General features: G+C 34.1%; 1 protein-coding gene and 1 pseudogene across 1 annotated transcript; one reads left to right on the top strand and one right to left on the bottom strand.

Moving 5' to 3' along the window:
• Positions 1–7,881: 7,881 nt before the first annotated feature.
• LOC146884099 (uncharacterized) lies at positions 7,882–10,053 on the bottom strand (annotated as a pseudogene).
• Positions 10,054–15,509: 5,456 nt separating this feature from the next.
• LOC114193716 (methyltransferase) lies at positions 15,510–23,058 on the top strand. Its single transcript, XM_028083617.2, has 7 exons — positions 15,510–15,713; positions 15,787–15,818; positions 20,346–20,488; positions 20,699–20,765; positions 21,751–21,828; positions 22,529–22,674; positions 22,829–23,058. Exons 1-7 carry the CDS (start codon positions 15,659–15,661, stop codon positions 22,866–22,868), a joined length of 561 nt encoding a protein of 186 aa, XP_027939418.1. The 5' UTR covers positions 15,510–15,658; the 3' UTR covers positions 22,869–23,058.
• The last annotated feature ends 3,089 nt before the right edge of the window (positions 23,059–26,147 follow it).

Below are 26,147 nucleotides of genomic sequence, written 5' to 3'. Positions count from 1 at the left end.
GTCGGCTACTATTGGGCGAGGAGTCCATAGTATGGTGATTGTGTGCGTGCCAGGGTCCAAGTGTGAGACTTGGATGTTTATACTACAGGCGAGGAGTCTGTAGGGCAGGACTATGAGCGGGATAGGCTCATAGGGTTGGACCACGAATGAGTTAGTTTCGTGGGAGCACAGGGAAGTCCCAAGATCTAGTTCATGCATATGACTCGTGAAGGACTATGAGGTCATGGTTTGGGTAATTTGGAAATTATGAAGTTAATTATATTTGGGTTGGGAAATATACTCGTAAGCATGTTTATTTCACATACATCTGTTTATATTTTGTTGTGCATAGCTCACCCTATCTGTGTGTGTGGCGATGATCGGATATCTTGTTATCCGGGAGCAAATGATGTGACAGGTGGGCCAGGAGATGCATAGACTCGGAGCGAGGGCTAGCAGGGGATATTTTGTATATATATAGTATATGTTGATGATTTTGTTTTGAGAACCTCATGTAAATTTGGCGGGAGCCATTGCTTTTAATTCCATTTCATGAAATTTTGTATTCTTGGTTTACGACTTTATATCTATTAAAGTTTTAAATTTCCCGTGTTTTTGGGAAATAGTTTATATTAAATGTGGACTTTATTGTAATTCTATTTTTAATTTATTTATTATCAAGTAATATTCCTTAGGAATGTTACATGGGTCACTTGGAGTTGGCTATTGAGATGCTTCAGTAGGACTTGGTTTCTAGGATGCTTTAGTTGCACGTGGCTGTTGGGATTCCCTTGATTAAGCCATATGAATTTCAGTTGCTTGCGGACAAACCCTTTGATTGTGCCCTATTTGCTTACAGATATGACATGTCTTACGTAAACCACCTTTTCTCAATCCTGTTTCATTTCTTCTGATCTCCCATTGCTCTAATCTTCTTTTTTTCTTTGGCCTACCTAGTAATATTCTCTTCGAGGGGGTAACAATGAGGATATGGAGTTGTCTCCCACAAACTCTGACCATTGATAGGATATATTATGAAGGTGTAGATCTCTTCATAGGTAGACTTCCTAAACACAACTAGGATGAAGTTTTCTCCATTGAGGTTTAGAAACTTCATTGTAGACAGAGAATGGCAACAAGAAATACCACTTATACTCCATTTTTTGCATGTGCATGATTGTTCGTCTATATTGAAAACAAACTTCTCCCCTAATTGCGAGACGTGCCTAACTTGAAATAACTTCTCTGTAGACCAGTTGCAACGACACATAAAAACACAATAATCAAACAATATTCGTATTTTCAAACAAAAAAAATGCAGCACTTACCTAGGAATCAAATTGAAGCCTCAAACATATTGTTTACCAAGGTATCAGATTGAGCTTTAATGGTAAATCTTGATCTTGACCAATATTTACGTCAACTGTAACATCCCGACCGAATATTACGGGTTTAAAATATAATATAAAATAAGAAAATAAAATCACATTTATTATAAATCAATTTCCCAAAAACGCGAGAAATTTCAAAGAATTTATTTCATAATAAAGATAACTTTAAGTTCAAACCTTCTCAAAATTCAATAAAATACCAAAACAGTCTCATAATAGATTACATCTTTATTCCAAAACCATAAATGATAAAACTCTATAAAACTGTTCCCATGAGTTTTCCCTGCTCCGCTGCTTAGCCTTACCAGATCCACCTGCAACATCATTTGCTCTCGTGTACCGCGTATACGATCATCGCCAAACACAAGCAGATAGGGTGAGCTAACAAAATAAACATATATATATATATATATATATATATATATACATATACATATATATATATATATATATGGCACAAATATACCAATCACACAATCACACCAAAGGAATTTCATCCTTTGATATCACATCACATGGCCACCACCATGTTATTCGTGTTCTACATCTTTTAGTGAGTACCTCAAGGTGTCTTGCTGCCATACCTATCAGCCACAACCGATAGAGCACGTGCAGGAAACCATGCTACATATCATACACTGTAACGTCAGGTGGAGTTCCCATATACGAACATAATTCGTAACGTTCCAACACTACCAAACTCGCCAGTCAACTACTGAGGAGGGCAATCTATCTGGTCCCATCCGTACTGGCCACAACCAGCACACTCACACCGGCAACACTCACCAACCCGAGCTCAACTCAAGGGTTCCTCGTGTTCATCCGCCATCCCGAGCTCAACTCGAGGGATGTCATTCCGAGCTCAAATCGAGGAATGCCACGTGCTTAACCCCTATCCCGAGCTCAACTCAAAGGATACATTCCGAGCTCAACTCAAGGAACACTAGCAAGATGACCTTTAAGATATCTTAGAAGCCTTCTAGATCACTCACATCATAGCAAGCATAACACCAATCTGCTGTAGCAAAATCGCCTGGCGGGGGACACGTACCACCAGGCGCTGCCGCTTCCAGATTGCCTGGCGGGGGACACGTACCGCCAGGCGTTAAGCGCCTTAGTCTTCACTGCCACTACAACTATCGCCTAGCGGGACTTCCTCTACCGCCAAGCGCTACACCAGTACTTGCACATTACTGGTTTTAGTTCAGGTTCAAGCTCACTTCACACAGGTTGCTCTCATTTGCTCTCATTCTAGAGTACCCCTAATGAAAAACATTGCCATCTATAATGTTACAGGCCTTATAGCATCTCACACGTGCATTCATCCCCTAGTCATATAGACCATCCCAAGCATGCTCAAACAAAATATAAGCAGCGACATTCTAACAATTTTAAGCATATGATCTTATGCACCGATGCAATTTAATATTGACACCCATGCCTTCACCAAACCAATTCTTCGCATGTGAATAACCCAAAGGAACATTCAAATTGATAGAGACTTACCACATAACCTAATCATGCTTCGTTAGAAGTTACTTGAACTTATCCAGAGCTTGTTCATGTATTTTACTGACTCCAAAATTAGCAATATTAAGCAATGTATAGATCTAGCTACTGACCTCCAAATCCAATCTCCACCGTTCAAAGTGAAGATCCACATGTTATGGACCACCTGTCAAAGTTTCACCTAAATCGGACGGTTAACGAACCGGAAAATTTAGTTTTATGAAAACTGCGCAAACTAGAAAAATGGTGGCGCCTAACGCCCAGAAGTGAGGATGTGGCGCCTGGCGGGACTGAGCTAGCGCCGTGCGGTTCCTGTTCCGCGAAAAATACGAAAAACAGTATTTTTCGTGAATCAGAGCACCACACATCATTGTTATGGCACTTGGCGGCCAATTGGATGCCGCCAGGCGGTTCCTGTAGTTCCAGGAACCCAGACATCCCACTCGCACCTATGAATCTCAACCACTCTTACTGTCACATCGCCTGACAGTACATAGCTCACCGCCAGGCGGATCATAGCTTTCTGGAATTTCCAAAACTCCTTCTTGCACTGCGCGAACTAAATTCCCAAATTCCCAAGTTGTCTAGAAATGCGTTCCTTCATCAACTACCATATTCCAATTGACTAGCCTTCATTTTATGCCATTGATAATCAAGTTAAATCTTAAATCCACATTGAAACATTGCAATTCGCGCATTATTTACCATTGTCACGAAATTCCCAATTTCCCATCCCTAACCATGTTCATGTGATTTCTTCCCAATTTAATTTTCCCAATACATGTGATCTCGTCAACATATGACATTAAATCATTCACAAATAGTTAGGACTAGATTTTCCTCTAATCATAATCCGTCTAGAACAAGAAAAACATAAAAATCAAGATAAATCCACTTGTGTCGCCTGGCGGCCGGGGGTGTGCCGCCAGGTGGTCCCTCTGCAGGAACCCCAAAACCCGAACAAAATGAAGTGTCTGTCGCCTGGCAGTGATTCATCACCCGCCAGGCGGTTTCTAGAAAAATTGCAGAAACGCAGAATCACACAAAATAACTAGATTAAGGACATCCAATTCAACATATATTGCATATCATTAACAAAACGAATACAAAAATAGCGGAGTACAGCTCCCCTAACCTGGTTTCTTTGCTTAAAACTTGAGTAGCCCTTAGTTCTCCCTTACTTCCAATAGCCTTCCTTAGTTCTCCTCAATTTAGCTTCAACGTCTCACTCAATACACTCACCTTACTCTGATTTTCGTATTCCTTTACCCATCCAACAAAACTAGCCACAAAACCTTTCTCTTTTTCTCTTAATTGGCCAATAATTGGTGTCTTAATGTGGGATTAATGATGCAAAACGAAATTACAATTAAACTAAGGTTAATGTCGTTCAATTTGTTGTCTTATAATGGTTTTCCAGCCCTCCCTTGGCTGCTTGGGTTTCCTTGCCCTTTCACCTTCATGCCAAAGAACATTTTGGCAAAAAAAATAAAGTTTAATTTGGGTTCACCAAGGTTTAAACCCCTCACCATGCCAAAGCCAAATCAATGTTCCACCATTTAACCAATTCATGTTTCATGATGATTAATATAATTTTATGATTATATTATTACTCAACATTCTCTAGCATATTATTAAAAACAATAATAATTAAATAACACACAATAGGACTTGAACCTAAGTCTTCTCACACATTTAAGTACTCTCAACCACTTGAATTAATATTTTCCCAGGTCATAGCTTTCCGCATTAAATGTCTTAAATGCTCCTACTACCCGCATTTATTAAATAATTATTTCATTAATTATTTAAATTCCTCGGGTCTTACATCAACCATTAATATTTCAATTAGGATAGAATACAACCACTTTGGCTGGAAATAAAATGAGTAAGCATTAAAAATAGTGTAACTTAAATTCAGTTACCTGGGGAATTACAATCAATTGCTTAAATGCATCCTCGTTCACCTATTTTATACACTACAAAATAAATTGGATTTTCTGACGGTCAATATCAGTCGATAACTTTAGAAATCCGTCGGTGACAACATTTTTTCCGCAAAATATTGACAAACAAAAATTTGTCGATAAAAACGTTGTCGGTAATAATTACCAACATATATATCCTTTGGTAATTACCAACGGATATCCGTCGGTAAATAGATATATTTTCGATAGTTACCGTCAGATATATCCTTCGATAATTATCGACAGATATATGCTTCGGTAATTATTAAAAAATGTTAATAATTATCTATTTTTGATTATTTGATTATTTGTTTATTTCAGATTTAGATTTAAATTTTTAATATTTCATTAATTAATTATTTTTTATTGTTGTGAATGGTTTAAATGTTCTTCTTCTTCAATTGCTATTTTCATCCCAAAATCATATAATTTAAAGTTAATCACATAACAAATAACAAGGTAAAAGTAATAGAATATTAAGTTAACCACAATTTAAAAAAAATAACACATAGTAATAATATTCATTCACTAATGCAAAATTATAAAATATTTCACAGCTAATCATTTACATACAACAACTTCTAAATCCTGAAAAATAAAAAAAAAATACAAAACTGTTTAGCTACCACCCAACACCATTCAACCCGCAAGCACAACCACGTCGGAACGACAACTCTTCCGCTATCACCTAACACCATTCATCTCGCAAGCACAACAACACCAGAATGACGACACCCACTTTCATGGAGAACACTAACCACCATCACACAATCCATATGCACCTTGCCACCGTCTACAAAGTCACTGTAGTTCCCCAAACAAAGTCACCGAACACCATTCACCTACACACAAAAAAACAAATTCATCACAAACCATCATAGATCCATGCCTCAACCATCATCATACATTAATTCATCTTCCTCACGCTAAGTTCCGAACAAAAAACGAAGCGGCAGAGTGCCCAAAGAGCGAAAGCACTGGAAACCAAGCAGTGAATAAACCCCTGCACAAAAGTGAAAGCGTCGGTGACAAAAGTGAGATTCAAGAAGACGAAGAAGCAATTATATTGTGGAAGAAGACAGAAAATGGAAATTCACAGTGGCGTCAGATGAACTTCCTATGGCGGCCAACGTTGTCCACGACAACTTTGTTTGAACGAGGAAGGCTTGGTTGCAGGTGTGGAGGTCATGATGAGAGTGAACACATGGCTCCAAGTTTGAGACGCCTCACGAAGAATGAGTTGCTATGCAAGGTGTTTGGCCACATATTTTGGTTTGAGAGGTCGCAAAAATGGTTTAGGGAAACAGTAACTATGATTTTTTATGTGTCGTTAATTTTTCAATTGGGTCGCTATTTGAGTAGGCTCAAATTAGGGTTTTTAATACATTTTTAAATCAATTAGGAATTAATGATTTTATTATACCATTTGAAACTAACTACAATTCAATGAAAATAGGATTTATTACAAACGTAAAACAAAAGATATAAGAATAAAAATACACGTGTAATAAAAATAATAGATATCATTTAATTAATTAATTAAATAACATAAAAATTAGAAAAGTAATATTATACTAATAATTAATGGTAATAAAATCTAATATTATAAAAGAAAGATAATTTAAAATAAATGTTTTCCTAAAAATTAAATTTTTTTATTAAAAATATTTAAATAAACAAATTAATTAACACAAAAATTAAAAAAAACAATAAAATAATCAAATAATCAGTAACTAGCGATAAAAATCTTATACTATAAAAAATATTGAAATAAATATTTATTTATAATTAAAGTTATTTTTATCAATCAAATTTAAACAGTAATTACTTAAAAGGAAATATAAAAATACTAAAATATTAATAAATTATAGTAATAAAAATCTTATATTATAAAAAAATAAAATTTTAAAAAAATGTTTTTCTATAACTAAAATTATTTTAATAAATAAAATTTAAATGAATGAATCGATTAATTAACTCAAAAGTTAAAACAATTATAGAATATTAATAATTAATAGTAATAAAATCTTATATTATAAAAGAAATAAGATTTAAATAAAAAAATTTATAACTAAAATTATATTCGTTTAAAATATTTAAATGAATGAATGAATTAAAAATTAATTAATTAATTAATAATTGAGAGTTATCAAATTCTTATATTATAAAAATATTTAAGTAGATTACGGAAGAGTGATATCCTAATTTTAAATATTTTTTCTTTCTTATTTTTCATTTAGTTATTTTTTAATTTGATTGGATCAATTATAGATAAATATTAATTAATTAACATAAATTTTTTTTTAAATAATATAATATCAATAACTAATATTTTCAAAGAAAAAAATAATATCAATAACTAATAATTAAATTCTATATTTTTTTATAAATAAATATTTCCATACGAAAGAAATTCGAAATAATTTTTTTCTTATAATATAGCAGTTTTGTAAATGATATATTCTTCTTTAAGCTTCCTTTCTTTATTATTAATTTTTTTTAGTTTTTTTTTTAATATGATCACATCAATTACATATAGGTTTTATTTAAATAATACAAAAATCAAAAAATATTAAAATACCAATAATTGAGAATGATAAAAATATTATATTAATGATAAAAATCTTATATTAATTTAAAATAAATGAATGAATTAACATAAAGGTTTAAAAAATAATAATTTCCTAGTAATAAAAGAAAGAAATTTTGAAATAAATATTTTGTTAATTTAAATGCTATATATTATATTCTTTATAAATAAATATTTTTTATGATTAAAATTTGGAATAAATAATTTTTAATAATAATGTATTTTATCGAATGTTATATTTTTTTAAGATCATTTTCTTTATTATTTGTCTTTTAATTATTTTTAATTTGATTGATCAATTACCGACAGATTTATTGATGGATATTAGGGTATAAGATTATCGATAGATTTTTCGAAGATTAATTCGTCGATAATTAAAATTTGTTTTATCTGTTGGTAATTAAAAATTTTAAATTCATCGATAAAATTCGTCAGTAAATGAAATTTACTGACAAAAAATTTTCGTCGGTAAAATTCCATCGGTAATTATAACATTTTTTGTAGTGATATTTCTCATCTCTCTTTCCCATTCTTGTGGGTGTGTGACTGCAACTGCTCTCCACATTAGACGCCTTAGGGTTTTTGCAAGAAATTTCTTTCTAAAATTGGCATACAAATGCCTTACACAGAAACATTGATCAACTCCAGGCAGAAGTTCTTGTATGGCTGGTAGTAGGCCCTGTCAATATAAAAAAAATAAAGCAATACGTTAAAATTGTTGATCATATATAAATGTGTATGATGCACACACTACAGCTCCACCAAGATCCTCAATAAGTAGCTCCAAAAATCAAGTCCAGGAATCCTTGTTCTCAACCTCTACAACAATATATGCAATAGGTAACATTTGGTCATTAGCATCTCGACCAATAGATGTTAACAACTCTCCCCCATATTTTCCTTCCAAGAAAGCGCCATCCAATCCAATTATTAGTCTGCATGAAATGAAACTATCTTTGCATGCTTTCAAACATGCATAAAACCTCTTGAATATTGGTTGTCCTTAATTCTCCTCAACATTAACTTTGACTGTTGATCCTGGATTTCTTACTAGAAGCTCATGTGCGTAATCATATATCATTTTGTATTGTTCCTTAAAGGACCCTTCAACATTTTGTGTTGCAATTGCTTTGGCCCTATAAGCCATACACCTAGAGATATCAACATTCCATTTTCTACTAATTTTTACACGGATTTCAATTCCCTTTACTTTTGGGTTTTCCCTAACTATTTTTTCCAGATTTTTACTCAGCCACTTTAAACTAAGTACACGTAGGTTGAATTCCCTACTACATGTGTGCTTATCTAAAATTTTTCACAACTGCCAAGTTTTAATTACTTTCATATAACCACAATATGCAATCCATGGTCATTTTCCTTTCCCACCTATACATTTTAACCTCACTCGCCTTTTATCATTCTTTACGAAGTTATATTTCTCCCATTTTCCAAAGCTGATGGCTTCTAAAAGTTCCTCCTTTTCAGTGAAATAGGTCCCCACTTCCCATTTATAATCAGCCATTGTCTTGGGCATTATAAAAGTAGCAAAATTCCCATACCCCTCTTCATCATTATCTACTACACCACTCATATATTAATCAGATAGCCATTCATTATCAGACAACCCCCTAACATCATCCTCCACATCAGTATCATACAGTTGGTTGACTTCTGGCCCAATAATAGTAGATTGTCCACGTGAAACAGATTCAACCTTAACTTTTACATTACCAGACCGTTCCTTGTTACCTAGTTCATCATCTATATCACAATCAATACTTACATCTAGTAGGTTGTCAATACTTTCATTCATGCTACCATCAAGTCCAAACTCAATCCAACTGTGAACATCACAATCTTCTTCTATCCCAGTCTGCCCCACACCTTGATATTGAACTCCTTCCTCCCTTAATTGAGTCTTTGCTTCAGCTTGACAATGAACTCCATCCTCCCTTAATTCAGCCTCAGCTTCAACTTCACACTGAACTCCATCCTCCCTTATGTCAACCTCACCTTCAGCTTGACATTGCAAACCATCACTAATATTAGACTGAGTTCCCTCTTCCCTTATTTCAGCATCACTTTAACCTTCACATTCAACACCATCTCCTAAAACAACAACTTCACCTTCACATTCAATACCATCTACTACAACAAGAACACTCTCACACTGTCCTCTTTCTTCCCTTAATTCAACCTCAGCTTCAACTTCACACTGAACACCCTCTCATAAAACACTTGCACCACCCTTCTCCTGTGTGTTAGGTTCATCTGGAAAATATTCCAACATTTCAATCACCTAGGGTTCAGACAATGTGTGTTCCACAAATAAATTAACCTGACCATTTAGTCTTGCGATATTAACTATATGCATCGCACCACTATTATCACACAAAAGCTGCAGTCTGTCATCCAATACAGAAACACCTCCAACAAAGAACCATAATTTATTCTCTCGAACATACATGAGCCCTTTTATCAAACTTAAAACAACATAAAAGCTTCACATGTCTGGGTTGAAGGATAACGTAGTACTTTCCTCATATTCATACCGCAACTTCCCATCACTTAAGAATTTACCTCCATGGTGAAAAGCCACCTCAAATTCCTCGTCCATCACGCAAACACGTATACAGATAGATACATAAACCTATATATTAATCAAATCTTGACAAAAAAATAAAAAACATATATTAAATACAAACGAAACTGAAATAGACACACCAACAACACTTTAAACATGGGAGACCACAACGCAAAAACGTTTACACATGGTGGGCCAACAAAACCATATTTAAACACCTTCAACCCATAATCAATACTATGGTTCCCCCAAAACACACAAGCCCCATAACCAATATTCTGGTTCCCCAAAACACAAACACCATAACATGCACTGAACAACTTATTCAGAAATTGACATGTTATAGAGAGGAACTCACCTTCTCCACCCTTCTATTAAATGAATGCACGATTCAGATTAACGAACACCTCGTTTGCACTTGGATTCCAACAACTTCTCCCCCTTGTCTTCTCTTTGCTTCTCTTTGCAAATAACCCTTAGTCGTTTGCGTTTCCCCCAAATAATATTTTCGCCCGTTCCTTATTCTGCCAATTCCCTAATTAACTTATTCAACAAATATAACATTTAACACATCATTATTTTTTATCAAGCCACGTGAGTAAAAAACAACACATCAGCATGCCTAGTCACTGTTCACTTAACAGTCACTGACGCCATTAATGATGATGGTAGAATTCTTGCTATTTTTCAAAAATAGGAACCCAATTGAGTCAAATAAAAATTAGGCGACCTACTTAAGATTTCACTACAAATATGGGAACATCTGGAATGATTTAACCAAATATTAAAGTTTCTTTATTAGTCCCGTAAAGAATTTTATTTTAATTAAATTGAAATGGTGTCTTGTAGACATAATTTTAGTATTATAAATAAAGTCTTTTGAATCTTGTACGACTTTAATTTATGTTAATTTATTGAGTTTTTTTTCTTTTACATTCATAATGAAGTACCAAAGTGACATATTTTTAATAATTTTTCATTTGTGTAAGTCATGTATGAATGAGACTACTTCATTATATAACTAAAGTCATATGAATGTGGAACGACTTTTGTGTTATTAACTTTGTAGTGAAGTCATCACATGTTGACACGACTTCAATGATATTAGGTTTATAGCAAAGTCGTGCCTGGTTGGCATAAAGTTCAGATGAATGTTCTCAACCAAAGTTGTTTAGGTTTTGCACGATTTTGACATTATAGGAAATATTTTAACCTTATTTTTTTACATGTGCTTAATTGAATTCAATAAAATATAAATATTTGTAGTAATTGTTTGATTAAATTCATTAAATTGATTTAACGAAGAAAGAGATAAATATTAAATATAAGTAATAGAATTTATTTTTTAATTTGATAAATAGTAAAAAATATGTCATTATAAGAGAAATAACATATATTAAAAATGAAGTAAACAAATTCGAATATAGTGAGGTCAATAATGTTACAAGTAATGAAATCTTTTTTGCCAATATGGGTAGTTGCTTTTGTTATGAGTTTCAGTTCTACAATAGGAACATTTTTTTGGCTTATTTGGAATTGGGTGGTTCATTTCATTATGGATACAATTTGAAGTTTGTCTTCTCGATTCCTTACGTATTAAATTTTGTCCCATATAAGTAAACCAATAATCTTCATTTTGAATCGGATCAAGTTGGACCTCATAAACCTTGAAAATATTGTGGAGGTTGTAGACAAAGTCAACAAATATTGTTAGTTGTAAATGACAATATGAACAAACAACAATGACATGAGGACAAAAAAGTTGAATAGCTTGAACTCCCCACAATCACACCATCAATCATTTAACTTAATTGTGAATGACATAGGCTAATGTCCAAGTTTGGGAGTGACTGTAAGATTCAAGAAATTTAAATAATTAAATAAATATTTAATAAATGTGGGTCGTGGGAGCCTTTATGGCATTTAATGTGGTTTGCTATGATGTGGAAAAGTACTAGCTTAAGTAGTTGAAAGTACTTAATTATGTTAAAAGGACTTGAGTTCGAATCATATGTATGCTAATTGTATGCTATTTTAATAAGTGTATTATTTTAATGTTATGTTTGAACTAAGTAGTGATAATGTAATCCTAAAATTATAGGAATTATCATGAAACATGAATTGGTTGAATTTGTTGTGTATTGAATTTGTAATTGAGTGGTTGTGGGTTCAAACCTTACTAAGAACAAATTTAACTTTCTTTTTGCCAAAATTTCCTTTAGCATGGAGATGAAAAGGCAGAAAACCCTAGCTACCAAGGGAGGCAGCTTAGTGGGCTGGGAGGCAACCAATAATGGTCTTTGAATGGTCATTAACACCTAATTCAAAGTCATTTTCGTTTCCCCTATCATTAACAAGCATTAAGGCTTAGTTAAGAGTCTAATTAGAGAGTTTTTGGTGAAGAAAGAGAGGCAAACGTGAAGGGGTAGGGAGAAATGAATTTGATAGTGGAAAAGAGGGTTTGAAGGTGAGTGTTGTGTGGAAATTGATAAGAGCATTAAGTGTATTGGGAGAAGCCAAGGTTGGATTAGTGGTGGCACGAGAAGTTTTGATTCCTCCAAATTGAGCAAGGATTAACATGTTAGGGGAGTTCCTTTATGTGTATGAATTATCTGTGATTATTATTGTGTTGTAATGCTTGAATATGATGCTTTGCATGATCAAAAGCCTGTTGTTTTTGCGTTTCTGGAAAATTTCTAGAAACCGTCTGGCAGCTTCGAATATACCACCAGGCGACACATGAGAGTTAACCCAATTCTGGGTTTTTTTGTGATGAATCGCCTGGTAGCAAGGATGACTCCTTCAGGCGATGCGAATACTGTGCAAAAACGTTATTTTTCGTAATTTTTGTGCAATAGGAACCGCCGTGCGTAGGTTTTATACCGCCAGGCACCAAGCTCTTCATTTCTGGTTTGTGCAATTTTTGTAAAACTGCATTTTCCAATTCGTTAACCGTCCGATTTAGGTGAAATTTTGGAAGGTGATTCACAACATGTTGTTCCTCACTTTGAACGGTGGGGATTTGAATTGGATGTCTGTAGAGAGAGATATACGTCACTCATGATTGATTATTTGAATTCCCTAATAGTATGATTACTAATGGATGATTAAGTGTGCTCAAGTGCTGATATGGCCTTGATTGGTGAATGTATATATATATATATATATATATATATATATATATATATATATATATATATATATATATATATAAATATATAGATGTGTGATTGATGAGTATGTTTTTGGTAGTGCTTGCTGAGACATGTTGAATATATGAACCTATATATGTTAGCTCGAATGTATGATGTTATAAGTGTGTGAATAAGGCCACTATTGATGATATCACTATGACCGAGTGTTGCATGATCATGACGAGTTTTGGGAAAGTATGAGAACATGATAATCATACTTTAAATGTAATGGAATTGCGAGGGCATGCAGAATAAGTATATAGCTTTGATTGTGTCTTATGTGGGGTATGTGAATTGTAAGCATGCAAAGGGTTGGGAAAATGAGAAGGGAAAAATAAAGTTTGTGTTGGAATTGATTTAGGAGGTAAGTATATATGAATTATAAAAGAGAGGAATGTGTGCTTATACTTGAAAGATGCATATGTGTTGTGATGTTGTAATTTGGAATATATGAATGTGTATGTTGATTTTTGGATGTTTGAGAATTGAATGGTTGAATGCTAGAAAATGAATTAGAGTACCTAAAACCATTAGTGTCTCATTACTGGTGTAGCGCCTGGTGGTGTAGAGTGGACCGCCAGTCGATAGTAGGAAACAGGGATGTCTTGTGAGTTGTGGCGCCCGACGGTGATGTGGAAACCGCCAGGCGGTTTGTACTGCCATTTTGCCTAGCGGCGCTTAGGCTGCACTAGGCGATGATGTAGTGGCAGGGTGCGTTGTGATATGTTTTACATGGCTTGTTGTGGTGGTCCTGGTCTGGGATATGCTTGATGTTATCATGAGCGAGTAGGTTCATGACTAGTGATGAACACATGATGATATGAGTGGGGAGGTTCATATCCTGATACTTTCGTGTAGGGATACGAGCGGGGAGGTTCGTATGTTCCGTGCTCACACTTGAGAGATGATGCGAGCGGGGAGGTTCGTAGCTAGTGGATCACGTGTGTTGGACTACGAGCGGGGAGGTCCGTAGAGTTGGACTACGAGCGAGGAGGTTCGTAGAGTTGGACCACGAGCGGGCAGGTTCATGGAAGTATTGGAATCCCTAAGACCAGCTTAAGTATGTACCTTGTGTAGCGTAGTGTGCTTTTATTGTTTTCGTTATCATGTTGTGATGTGAGACTTGGATCAGGGGATGTTGTGCCATGAGCGGGTAGGTTCATGGATGGTGGTGAACACGTGATGATATGAGTGGGGAGGTTCATATCCTATTACTCTCGTGTGAGGATACGAGCGAGGTAGGTTCGTATGTTTCGTACTCATACTTGAGAGATGTTGCGTGTGGGGAGGTACGTATATGGTGGATCACGTGTGTTGGACTACGGGCGGGGAGGTCCGTAGAGTTGGACTACGAGCGGGGAGGTTCGTAGAGTTGGACCACGAGCGGACAGGTTCGTGGAAGTATTGGAATCCCTAAGACCAACTTGAGTATGTACCTTGTGTAACGTAATGTGCTTTTATTGTTTTCATTATCATGTTGTGATGTGAGACTTAGACAGGTAAGTCTGTAGAGTAGGACTACAAGCGGGGAGGTTTCTAGAGACAGGACCACGAGCAGGCATGTTCATGTGTATGCATTTTTTGAATATGCATGATAATATATTAGTAGTTGATGATATTGTAATGTTATTAAGTTAATAAACAAAATAAAATTATATTTATCAAAATAAAGTAGAATGTTGAAGAAAATATGAGAAAATAACTATTGATGAATAGAAGAAAAACGAAAAAAAAATAAAGAAATACTTTTATAAAAACTTATAAAAATACTCTTAATTTTTAAAATTTAATAAATAATTATATTATAAAAATTAAAGTTGAAATTATGAAAAATCAACAAAATAAGAATTCCCTTTGTATTTTGTAAATAGTTATATAGATATGCCAAATTTGAATGATACATTTTGTACAATTTAAAAAAAGGGTTAAATATGTTTTTAGTCCCTTAACTTTAAGTGAGTTTTGGAATTAGTCCATTTTGAAACTTTGAACCAATTTAGTCCTTCATCTTTTGAAATATGTGGATTTAGTCCTTTTAATCAAATTTTGTTAAATTTATTTGACATTTCAAGCGCGTTTCATAATAGTATTTGACTTAACATTAAAGCAAAAATGCGTCAAACAATATAAACAACTCAAATACAATCATAAGATGCTTACGAAACATCAAATAAACCTAACAAAATTTGATTAAAAGGACTAAATCCAAGTATTCCGAAAGATGAAGGACTAAATTAGTCCAAAGTTTCAAAATGGACTAATTCCAAAATTCACTAAAAGTGAAGGGACCAAAAACATATTTAACCCTTAAAAAAATAGTTTTATTCCGTCTCCTTTCTCCCTCCCATCGATTTTTCTCACATTGTTTCTCTTCTCTCAACCTCTCCAGACTCGTCCATTTTTTTTCCAGTTTCCGCCATTTTGTGTTTCTCTTCGTTGTGGCCATGGCTCTGCACCTCTGCGTTACTTTCAATTCAACCACTTCCAGTTTTCCTCAAGGTTTTTTCATTAACTCCCGCACTTCTTCATCGCATTTTTTCTCACAGTTTTAACTTACGTGCAAAATTTTCAGGTAGAAAATGCAAGTACGAAGGCCAATCAGTGGTACGAACTATCTCTCCCTCACAATTCTCGCTTCAATTTCCTAAACCTAACTGCTTTACTTTCAATACGACCATCGATGGATAGTAATTGCAAAACAATTTTGTGCTATCAAAAAAAGTAAAAAAACGGTTAGGGTTTACCTTGGATTATTTTGGGACAAACTTAGCAAAGTTTTTTATTTTCTCATAACTTTTAGAGTTTTACATTGTTAATCTACTTAATAAAGAAATTCATTAATTATTAAATATGAATATACATTAGGGAAGTGAAACTCTAAATTTGATTAGAGAATGTTAGTTTATATACTATAGCCAACTATAGTCAACTACTATCAACTTGTATAATTTGTCAAACATGCTGTATATTTTATTTTCTCAGCTGCCAGTTTATAACAGCTTCTTAGACATATGTGTCAATATGTACCTTTTGTACATAACATTCAATTAGTGAGATCAGTTAATAAAAGTTTTGTGTTCAATTTCAGTTTTCCCCTCCCTTTTCTCTGTTCACGTTCTTTAATATCAATAATTGTGTGCCTCTTGCACTTACGCTTTTGTCCTTTAATTTATTGTTTGTGAAGGGATAAACTCTCAAGTTAGTTCTTCAAACATAATACTCTCTCCTAAATAGTCCTTAAAGGTTCTAACTAATAAAATTATATCAGTGTGCTCCTAATGTATTAGAAATTATGTGTCTCCAATTATTAAAAAAAATCTTAAAATTAATTCCCCAGTGTTAGAACAACGTGTTAACTTAGGGCTTTAATTGATGGATATCCAGGGCTTTATGGACTATTTAAATACTTTAATTAATCAAGGAGTATTTAGGAGAGGAGTGATAATAATTGAGGAAATAAATTGATGGTTTATTAGCTTGTGAAAACAGTGCTAAAAGACTCGTGGAGGGTTTATCTTTTTATCTCTAATGTATATTGCCACAAATGGTGAAAGGTTCAAAGTTAACTCATGCTTCCCATCTACATAGGTTTGTTTTCCCCTAATGTCACTAAAATCCTGCTTGGTGGGCAATCTTCCTCGGGGACATTTCCTTGGGCCTGGGGACTAGTTATGTTTTGGGAACTAGATAAAACCAGTTGTCTTAACAATATTTGATTATCTTCTATTATCTTTTTGTTACGATTCCATTAAACTTGTCACCCCATTTGTGTCTGTCATGTTTTTACGTAACTTTCTTGTATATACACATATCTGTCTCTCATAATAACGTGGGATAATTTTGTTGTTCTCTCTCTCTCTCTCTCTCTCTCTCACTCTCTCTCTTTCTCTTCTCTGTGCTTATTCTTTTATGATGCTACTAGAGCTCTTTTTGAAGAGGTTTGTTGAGCACTCGTTTTTCATCTAGCTTCTCCTCAAAATGAGTGGTGAACTTGATGTCCGCAGCTTTCTATATCACACCCAAATGAAAACCCAACAACTACTCTTGTTTTTCATGTACTCAATTCATCAAATTATCATCCGTGGAGCATATTTATGACGACATCATTAAGTGCTAAGAATAAACTGAAGTTCATCAATTGGGTTGGTCCTCTACCTTTGCCAACTAATGCAATGTACAATGCTTGGAAAGGTATAAGAAAATGGTGATATCATGGATAGTTCACTCTGTTTCTACTGCGATTATTCTGAGCATTCATACGACTGAAGACATTTGGCTTGATCTTAAAACCCTCTATTCACAAGAAGATTTACTTCATATTTTTTATGTACAATTAGAAGCATCTTCGATTAAATAGGGTGATTTGTCGATGACGGACTACTTTACGAAGCTTCATATCATATGGGATGAGTTGGAAAATTTTCATCTAAATCCTGTTTGCACATGCATGTACCTGCAAAGTTGCGAATGTCATTGCACAGAGAAAATTGGAAAATCAAGCCATGCAATTTTTAAGAGGTCTTAATGACCAATATAGTAATGTTCAATCACATGTTCTCTTGATGGATCCCTTACCTCCCATTACTAAAATATTTTCACATGTTGCTCAACAAGAGAGATAGTTGTTTGTAAATGGAGATTTTTTTTGCTACTGTCATTTCAAAATCACGTTCTATTTTCATCAATGATGCCAGCACAAGTTTATCTTGCACCTTCTATGGATGTCTTAGACATACAGAGGCCACATGTTATCGAAAACATGATTTTCTTGGTACAAATTACTCCAAAAAACCAAACAAAACTATGTTCGAGGGAAAACTTGCACTCACAGTGGTAGGAGTGGTCGCACTATAGGTGTCTTCTATCAAACATGGATGTCCTCCTAGACATGGCTATCCAAATCTACTTCTATCACTGCTGCCATAACTATTGATATGAAGGTTTTCTAAACTGAACAAAATATTACCAATGAGGCCCCCCAATTCACTTCTCTCCTCAACAATGTCAAGCTTTATTAACTTTAATCCAACAACCGACTGACATAAACACAACATGGAATGTTGCTCATATCATTTCCACTTCTTCTCCCCATTCCTCACGTGTCAGGTAACAAGATCATCTCATGCACTACTCACAACACACATAACCATGGATCCTTGATTTAGGGGCAACAAATCATGTATCTTTCTCTATTTTTCCATTCTTTTCATCAAATTGATCCTATCATTGTTAAACTACCCACTGGCCAACAACACATTCCGGCGGTGTTGAATTTTCTTCTCTTTTTTAACTCACAAATGTTCTTTACATTCCTTCTTTTACTTTCAATTTAATTTCTATATCTAAGTTTGTTTCTTCTACCCCCTACCAACTCACATTCACTGCTGCTTGTTGTCTTATACAAACTTTTTCTTAATAGTTTTTCCCTTCACAACATTAACTCTACTATCATACATCGCACGTGTGATGTGATTCCTATTTATTTATGGCATTGTCGTCTTGGGTATGTTTCTAGTGAACAAATGCACATTCTGCAACAATAATAAAAAATTTGTGCGCAATACATGTCACTATGCTAAACAACACGAGTTGCCTTTTCCTCATGCAAGGACATCATTTTTCCCACTATTGTTTTTTCGTAAAAGGTTTTTCTTACTATTGTTGATGATCACACATGCTACACTTGGGCTTAACTGATGCATAATAAAAGTGAAACTCATACTCATATTACTGGTTTTATCAACCATGTGGAAAACTAATTTGATAGACATGTTAAAATCATACGAATGCCAATGGCAAATAATTTCTCATGCATGATTTTTTCATTCAAAAGGGGATTATTCATCAAATATCTTGTGCTGAAACTCTCCAACAAAATGACATTATAGAAAGTAAACATTAGTATTTACTTAATGTCACTTGTACTCTTCTATTTCATTCTAATCTACCACATTGTTTTTGGAATTTTGCTTAATTACATGCAACTTATATCATTAACTGCATTCCTACACCACATTTTCACAACGGCTCTCCTTTTCCGATATTGCAAGCTCATTCACGTGATCTTACTCTACTTAGAGTTTGTGGTTGTCCATGTCATATCGCCATCATCAGTTCTCATTCTATCGAACTTGATCATACTAAAGGCTATCTTACTTATATCTGCATACTCGTACCTTTTCCATTTCCCGAAATGTAACTTTTTACAGAGATCATTTTCCATTTTTTTCTTCCTCTCTCTCAGATTTATTATTGAGCACCATCTTTGTCTTCTTTTAATCTTGATCTTATAATATCCATTGTTGCTACATCTCCTGAGCTCACTACACTACCTTTATTTACCACTTCTCTTAATCGTTTTCTTACTCCTCAATTTGCTAATCCTTCTATTCTTCATCGCTCTACTCATCACAGACTGTCATCTTCACACTACAAGATCACTGTACTCTCATATTGACTTCAACCAATGTTCATCTAGGTATTTGCCATCCCATTCAAGATTATCTTTGTTATGAACATCTTTCACCTTTTTTTATTCACTTCATATCTTCTATTTCTATTGTTCCTTAGCCTACTTCTTATGTTGAGGCTGGAAAAAGTGATTACTGGCTTAAACCTATGTCAACGGAGATAGATGCTCTTTCCAGTATCCTCATCCATGCACCTTGCTGGCATCTTTGGAAAGCTCTTGCTCCTTCCTACCATAGTACCATGTTCCACGCTCTTCGTTCCAAGATGGGATTGCTTAATATACATTCCCATATTGTGTGGGGATCTTAACAGTGTTTTGTTATCTCTGTTATCATTTTGTTAAGATTCCAATATGCTTGTCACTTGTTTATATATATATATATATATATATATATATATATATATATATATATATATATATATATATATTTCATTATAAAGTGGGAGAGTTTTTTGTTGTTCTCTTTCTTTTGTGAACTTGTCATTTAGACTTGTATAGTAACTCTCTAGGTGAGGCTGCGTCGACAACTTCATTTTCTCATTGGTGTGTTTTTTAGTAGTACTAGAGTCTCTCTTAGTTCTAGTAATTTAAGGAAAACCAAAAAAAAATGTGGGTATATCTACTTTTTAATTTTGAATTTACAAATTGAGTTTGTGCAGAGAGCACTTCCTATACGTATATTATCAGTGGGGAAGAAGCGATCACCTGGACTCCAACTCATGGTTGATGAGTATGTTGATAAGCTCAAGTACTATTGCAGTGTCGAGGATGTTCAAATTCGGCCAAATCCTCGAAATGCGAGGTAAGTTCAGTTCACTGAGTTAGTTTTGTTTGAGCACAATTTCATTTTTGTCATGCTTTGGGTGAAGAATATGAGTTCCAAATTAGTATTGTGAATGTGTGAGTGCTGTATGCTAGATGGTACCTGTCAGTTTTAGTTACAAATAGTTGTACAGAGGAATTTTTGTTGTGTTGTCTAATAGAAAGGGTGGATCATTTGTTTGCCTTATAGTGACCAAAGGGCTCAGGTTGATGCTGAAGAGGAGGCAGTGATGAACCTTATAAGGTCTGATGATTGGGTATAGTCTTCAACATGCATGAATTTAAATTACAGTAGTGAAAATTTTGTTGTCCTTATTTGTACTTTTAAGTATGCTGTTTTGTTGAAATGAGACAGTTAGTGCAATAAAGATCTGCATTGGCGTTTAGAAATGAATTATGTTGCTTGGTGCATGCTTACAAAGTTATATCTTATAATTGTTAGATATAATTATAGTCTTTAAAATTAGAAAAAAAAAAATCACAATTTTAGGGACTAAATACATATTTAAACTAAGTTATAGTGATGCTTCAATTTGTTCTGTTGTTTCTCTGCATTGTTTGAATTTTTCTCCTTCTTTACCACACTTTCCTGAAGGCAAACAGATATGATCTCTATTTGAAGCCTTGTTTTATCCTTGCCAAAGCTTCGTAACGTGATTTTGTTGTGTTTCTATGCTCTCTTAAGCTCTAGTTGTCTTGTGGTGTCTAATTGGGCCTATACAAATAAACATTAGTGCCAATTTTGTATCATGTTTTGGTTGCTAACAGTCTTAATGTACTTACCCATTGTATTGGAGCTAAAATTGGGTTCCTTTTCTTCCCAGGAATATTTTGTACCGCACTGACTACTACACTCACTTTGAACTTAATCCACTCCATCATTCTGTCCATAAAGATTTATGTCATGTTTTAATTGCCCAGATTGACATGGTTCAAATTTCTGCGAACACTGTAGCAGTGTCTACGTTAAATTCTTGCTTGAAACTCAAAACCCACTTTATTTGCAACTCATAGTTTTCATCATATAGGGCATGTTTGGTCTAACTTATTTTTAAAAAATATAGCCTACTATAACTAGCTTTCCGAGAGAGCTTCTGAAAAGTGATCATGTCATCAGACTTCATTTAAACCCAACATGCTAGAGCGTGCCAGTTTCAGAATTTTAGATCTTTGTTTTATCAGAAAGAATCTCTTTTTTCTTCTCCTAATTTGGTTTTATCGGTTATGTACCTGCACGTATAGGTTGTGATGTTGGATGAACGTGGGCGAGACATAGGATCTGAGCAAATGGCAGAGTTGGTGGGTGATGCAGGAAATACTGTAAGAACATTTTGTAATTGATCTCTTCCTTTACATTGAAATTTGTTCAATTATGGGCTTGATTGAGTATGCTGCCTGGCACTATGGTGAAATAAAGCATTATAAATTATCAATCATTTAACAGACCATCTGTCTACATCGACATTGAATACCTCAGTTCTGTTTATTGTTATATTGAAATAATACTGTTCATATTTATCACTCTTGGTAGTCCTTATATCAATCATTTTGGTGAATTTCTTTCATGATCTTAGTTTATAGTGAATTGACTTCTCACTAAAACATTTTAATAACCACCAGATTTATCAAATCCTGATTTTTTGTTGTAAACTTGCAGGTCACAAAAGCTTTATACTTTGAATTTTGTCCTGTTACTTGTGAAAAACCGTCATATCTCTGGCCAAAATGGCTTCTCAGTTTTGAACTCCTGAAGTGTGATTTCTAGTCCTGTAATGCAAAATGCTTCTCAAAAGTAGTATCACTACTTTCAGTGTTGTTACTTTTCCAGTTTACTGCGTTTTTTGGATTTCTTTTTCAAGCCAAATCTGTCTTATATGTTTGTGTGCATGGCGTCTATGTACATTCTCTTGTGATTTCCATTCATGTTATAGTTAGTTTGTTCTTTTTAATAAAAGATACCTTTGAGTAAAATTTAATGTTAAATAAAAAATATATTTCATTAATTTCTGCTTTCTTACAGGGTGCTTCACGGATATCTTTTTGTATCGGTGGTCCCTATGGTCATGGAAGAAAAATGAAGGAACGGGCTAACTTATCAATCAAGTTATCTTCACTAGTCTTAAATCACCAAATAGCATTACTTGTACTCATGGAACAGCTTTACAGGTATCTATCCTTTAATCTCTCAATATTGTATTATAATTTTTTTAATGCTATAGACTAAAGTTGTAGCACTAGGTCTTCATAATTATCCAAATGAATTGATCATATTCATGAGACTATTAGTTCTATGTCGCTAACATCAATATTTGATTTGTAGGTCTTGGACAATTTTAAAAGGACAAAAGTACCACCATTAGATATCCTTTCTTATTCTTCTTATCTATATGTCTGTTACGACCAATCGAGCTTTCCTCTGAACCTTTTATCTCTTGTCTTCTATTTAACATAATTTCCTTCTTTGAATTTTGGGTGAAAGGCCGAGTTGTCTTGTTATGTATAGTTGAATTTGATTACATAGTGTATATGAAGTGACGTGAAAATTTGTGAGGTGGTTGTTTTTATTTGTTTAACTTGTTCCATTATTAAAGCGGAAGTGTGTTTCAGTTAGAATTATTTTAAAATCAAACGTGTCACGGTAGAAGAAATTGTGTTTAAAGCTATCATATACTTTATCTACAGATTAAATTGTTCGAATTTGCTTTGGAAGTTTGTCCAAATAGAATATGGCATTACTCTTTTTGCATTTGACCCTATCCTTTTTGGAAAAACTTCTAGACTATATTTAAACTCCAATGTAATAGTTACGAGTAGAAAATTAGTATAGGGGTGGTTACTACCACAACACATGAATGCAGACTACCATTTGAAATTAGTATAGGGGTGGTTACTATCATGCTTATATCATGAATGGTTCACACTCAAACTATTTCCATTAACATCCATCACTTGTCTAACGACAAAGTGGATGTACATTTCAAATAATTGAACACATGCATATTGATGTAGGCAATTTCAAAATAATTCATATTTGAGATAATTTAAAAGGATAATTCGTCTATTTAGATAATTTTAAAACTTTTACACTAAAGTGATTTGTTTGGATAAAATAAATAAATAAAAATTGAAATTTAAAAATATTTGGAAGGTATTTCAAATGCATAAAATAGAATAATTTCAAATACCTTAAAAATATAAAACATTTGAAGTTTTAGTCCTTTTTAGGTTAAGTTGGGTTGGTCCAAAGATAAAATTGAGCCAATTCAATCTATCTCGAAGTTCTAGATTGATAAGCATGGATCATAAGTTGAGAAGAGTTGACTAGGTCAATGGTCGAGTCAATTTAATGTAGGTTGTAGAAGTTGATTTGGTGCAAGTCAAAAGGTTGAGTAATTCATCTTGTGATGAATGATAAGTCAAATCAATTGTGGTTGAAGGTCGAGCCAATTTAGCATGGACGAAAGATTGAGTTGATTCGTCTTAGGATAAATGCGACTCAAGTTAATTATGGTCGAAGGTCAACATGAGTCAACATGGGTCAAAGCTCGACACAAGTTGAAAGTCGAGACAAGCAATTGAGTCAAGGTCAAGAATAGTCCATTTGGATTGTAGGTTGAGTGGTTTTGAACTAAATTGAAGGTCGAGTTAAGTTGGTTTGCGTGGAAAGTCAACAAGTCGACTTGTACTAAGGATTAGGATGAGTCAGTTAAGTCGAAAGTCGAGATGAGTTGACTTGGGTCAAAGGTCAAGATGAGTTGTCTCAGGACAAATATCTAGTCAAGTTGTCCTAGGTTGAAGGTTGAGCTAATTCAACTCGGGCTAAAGGGTAAAATTGAGTTATCTAAATATTTTTAAAATAAATTTTTACCTTAAATGAAAAATTAAAATTGCTTTTTTCAAACAATAAATTTGAATTCTAAGATATTTCAATTACTTCATTCAAACAAACTATTTGGGAAATGAAGAGAATTCAATTGATAGTAATTCTAATTCAAATACCATGTGTTCTAACTTCAAGTTCGTTGAGAAAATATCGTTAGGGTCAATCATATCGCATATGAGATATTGTCCACATCAGAGACTAGAGTTCCATCATTGTTTTTCCTCAAAAGGTGCCTTAAAGGGTTGAAGGAAGAAAGCGTATTTAAACTTATCTTAGTTTTGACTTCTAAATGATGTGAGATTATTGGATATCGACTCCCCACAAACGGTGTCAATGTTTGAATCCCAAGTCTGTCAAGATAACATTGTTAGGGTCAGTTATCACATCTGAAGTATTGTCTGCTTTAAAATTCGTAACTCCTTCATGGTTTTATCCTTATAAGACATCTCACTACATTGACTAGGTGGATCTTCCCCTATTTCTCTTTAGAGCGCAATAGTTTTCTCACCAAGAGATACAACTCGGGTCTTGAGAACCTCATACTTTGCCTAAAAAACTTTTTAATGCTTAAGTCGGTAAGAAAATAATGATTGTACAATGATAATTAAGTGTAGAGAATATGAATTGAGTACTTCATTTGGTAGGAAGTTGTATTTCTAAGCTTCTCAAGAGGTAAGTATATAGGTATATTAAAAAGATTTTATTACTCGAAGATAATCAAATTTTATATCTTGAAGATATTTGTAAGATCCGAGAAAATTAAATAGTTATTTAAATAATTATTTAATTATGGCGGGTAATGGAAACATTTAAAGTAATTAATGTGTGGAACTATGACGTGGAAAAGTACTAGCTTAAGTGGTCAAGAGTACTTGAGAGTACTTTATTGTGTGTGAGGACTTGGGTTCGAGTTCTATGTGCGCCACTTGAATGTTATTTAATTTATGCCTTTTTGTTTAATGAAATATTGAATGCGTGGTGGGTTGATAAATTCCTAAAATTTTAGGAGTTACCATGACATATGAATTGGTTGAGTTGGTTATGTACTTTAATTGTTAATTGATTTGTTGTGGGTTCAATCCTTACTAAGAACAAAACTAATTTTCTTTTTGGCAAATTTTTGGTTGCATGGTATTGAAGGGACGTAGAAACCCTAGCTGCATATAAAGGCAGTCTAATGGGTTAGAAACCATTCAATAATGGTTCATGAGTAGTCATTAACAAGAATACTTAAGGTATTTTCGTTTTTAGCATTGAGCACACTTAATTGGGTAGTAAGTGAGAGAGAAAAGGCTAGTTGGAGAGGCAAAGAGTACTGCAATTGCGTGCAAGGGTCGAATACTAGGTTTGCAGAAGGGAAAAATTGATTGTAAAGGGGTGGAGAGGCTGGAAAACATATTGGATGTGCAAGAGAGGGTTAAGAAAGCTTTTGGATTGGAGCTACATCAAGAATTCGTGGTTTAGAAAGGAATTCCAGGTAAGGGGAGTTGTCTTTTCGTGTTTTTAGTCGAGAAAACCATACTGTATGTTGTTTGATTGGAATTGTAAGCCTTTCATCCATTTTCGGTACTGTTTGATTGAGATTTCTGGGTTTTTCCCAGAAACTGCCTGGTGGTTCAATCCCTACCGCCAGGCGGCACATCAGTGGTAAGCATTGTTCTTGTTTTGGTATGAACCGCCTGGCGACGATGAATTTCTGCCAGGCGACGCGAAGCTATTCGCGAATTTCCTTTGATTTGTTCTGTGCGCAGGGGTC

The sequence above is a fragment of the Vigna unguiculata genome, chromosome 8 (assembly GCF_037176805.1).
Source record: "Vigna unguiculata cultivar grain cowpea cultivar isolate G323 ecotype 2 chromosome 8, ASM3717680v1, whole genome shotgun sequence".
In the NCBI taxonomy this organism is placed as follows: domain Eukaryota; kingdom Viridiplantae; phylum Streptophyta; class Magnoliopsida; order Fabales; family Fabaceae; genus Vigna; species Vigna unguiculata.
Note: the sequence above shows the minus strand (reverse complement) of the source record. Positions and strands in the feature narration are given on the sequence as shown.

Excerpts from the sequence above, each read along its gene's own strand:
- LOC114193716 (XM_028083617.2), top strand. The coding sequence starts at position 15,659 with ATGGCTCTGCACCTCTGCGTTACTTTCAATTCAACCACTTCCAGTTTT. Across the intron at positions 15,819-20,345 it reads AGTACGAAGGCCAATCAGTG|AGAGCACTTCCTATACGTAT; the intron begins GTACGAACTATC and ends GAGTTTGTGCAG. Across the intron at positions 22,675-22,828 it reads CTCATGGAACAGCTTTACAG|GTCTTGGACAATTTTAAAAG; the intron begins GTATCTATCCTT and ends TTTGATTTGTAG.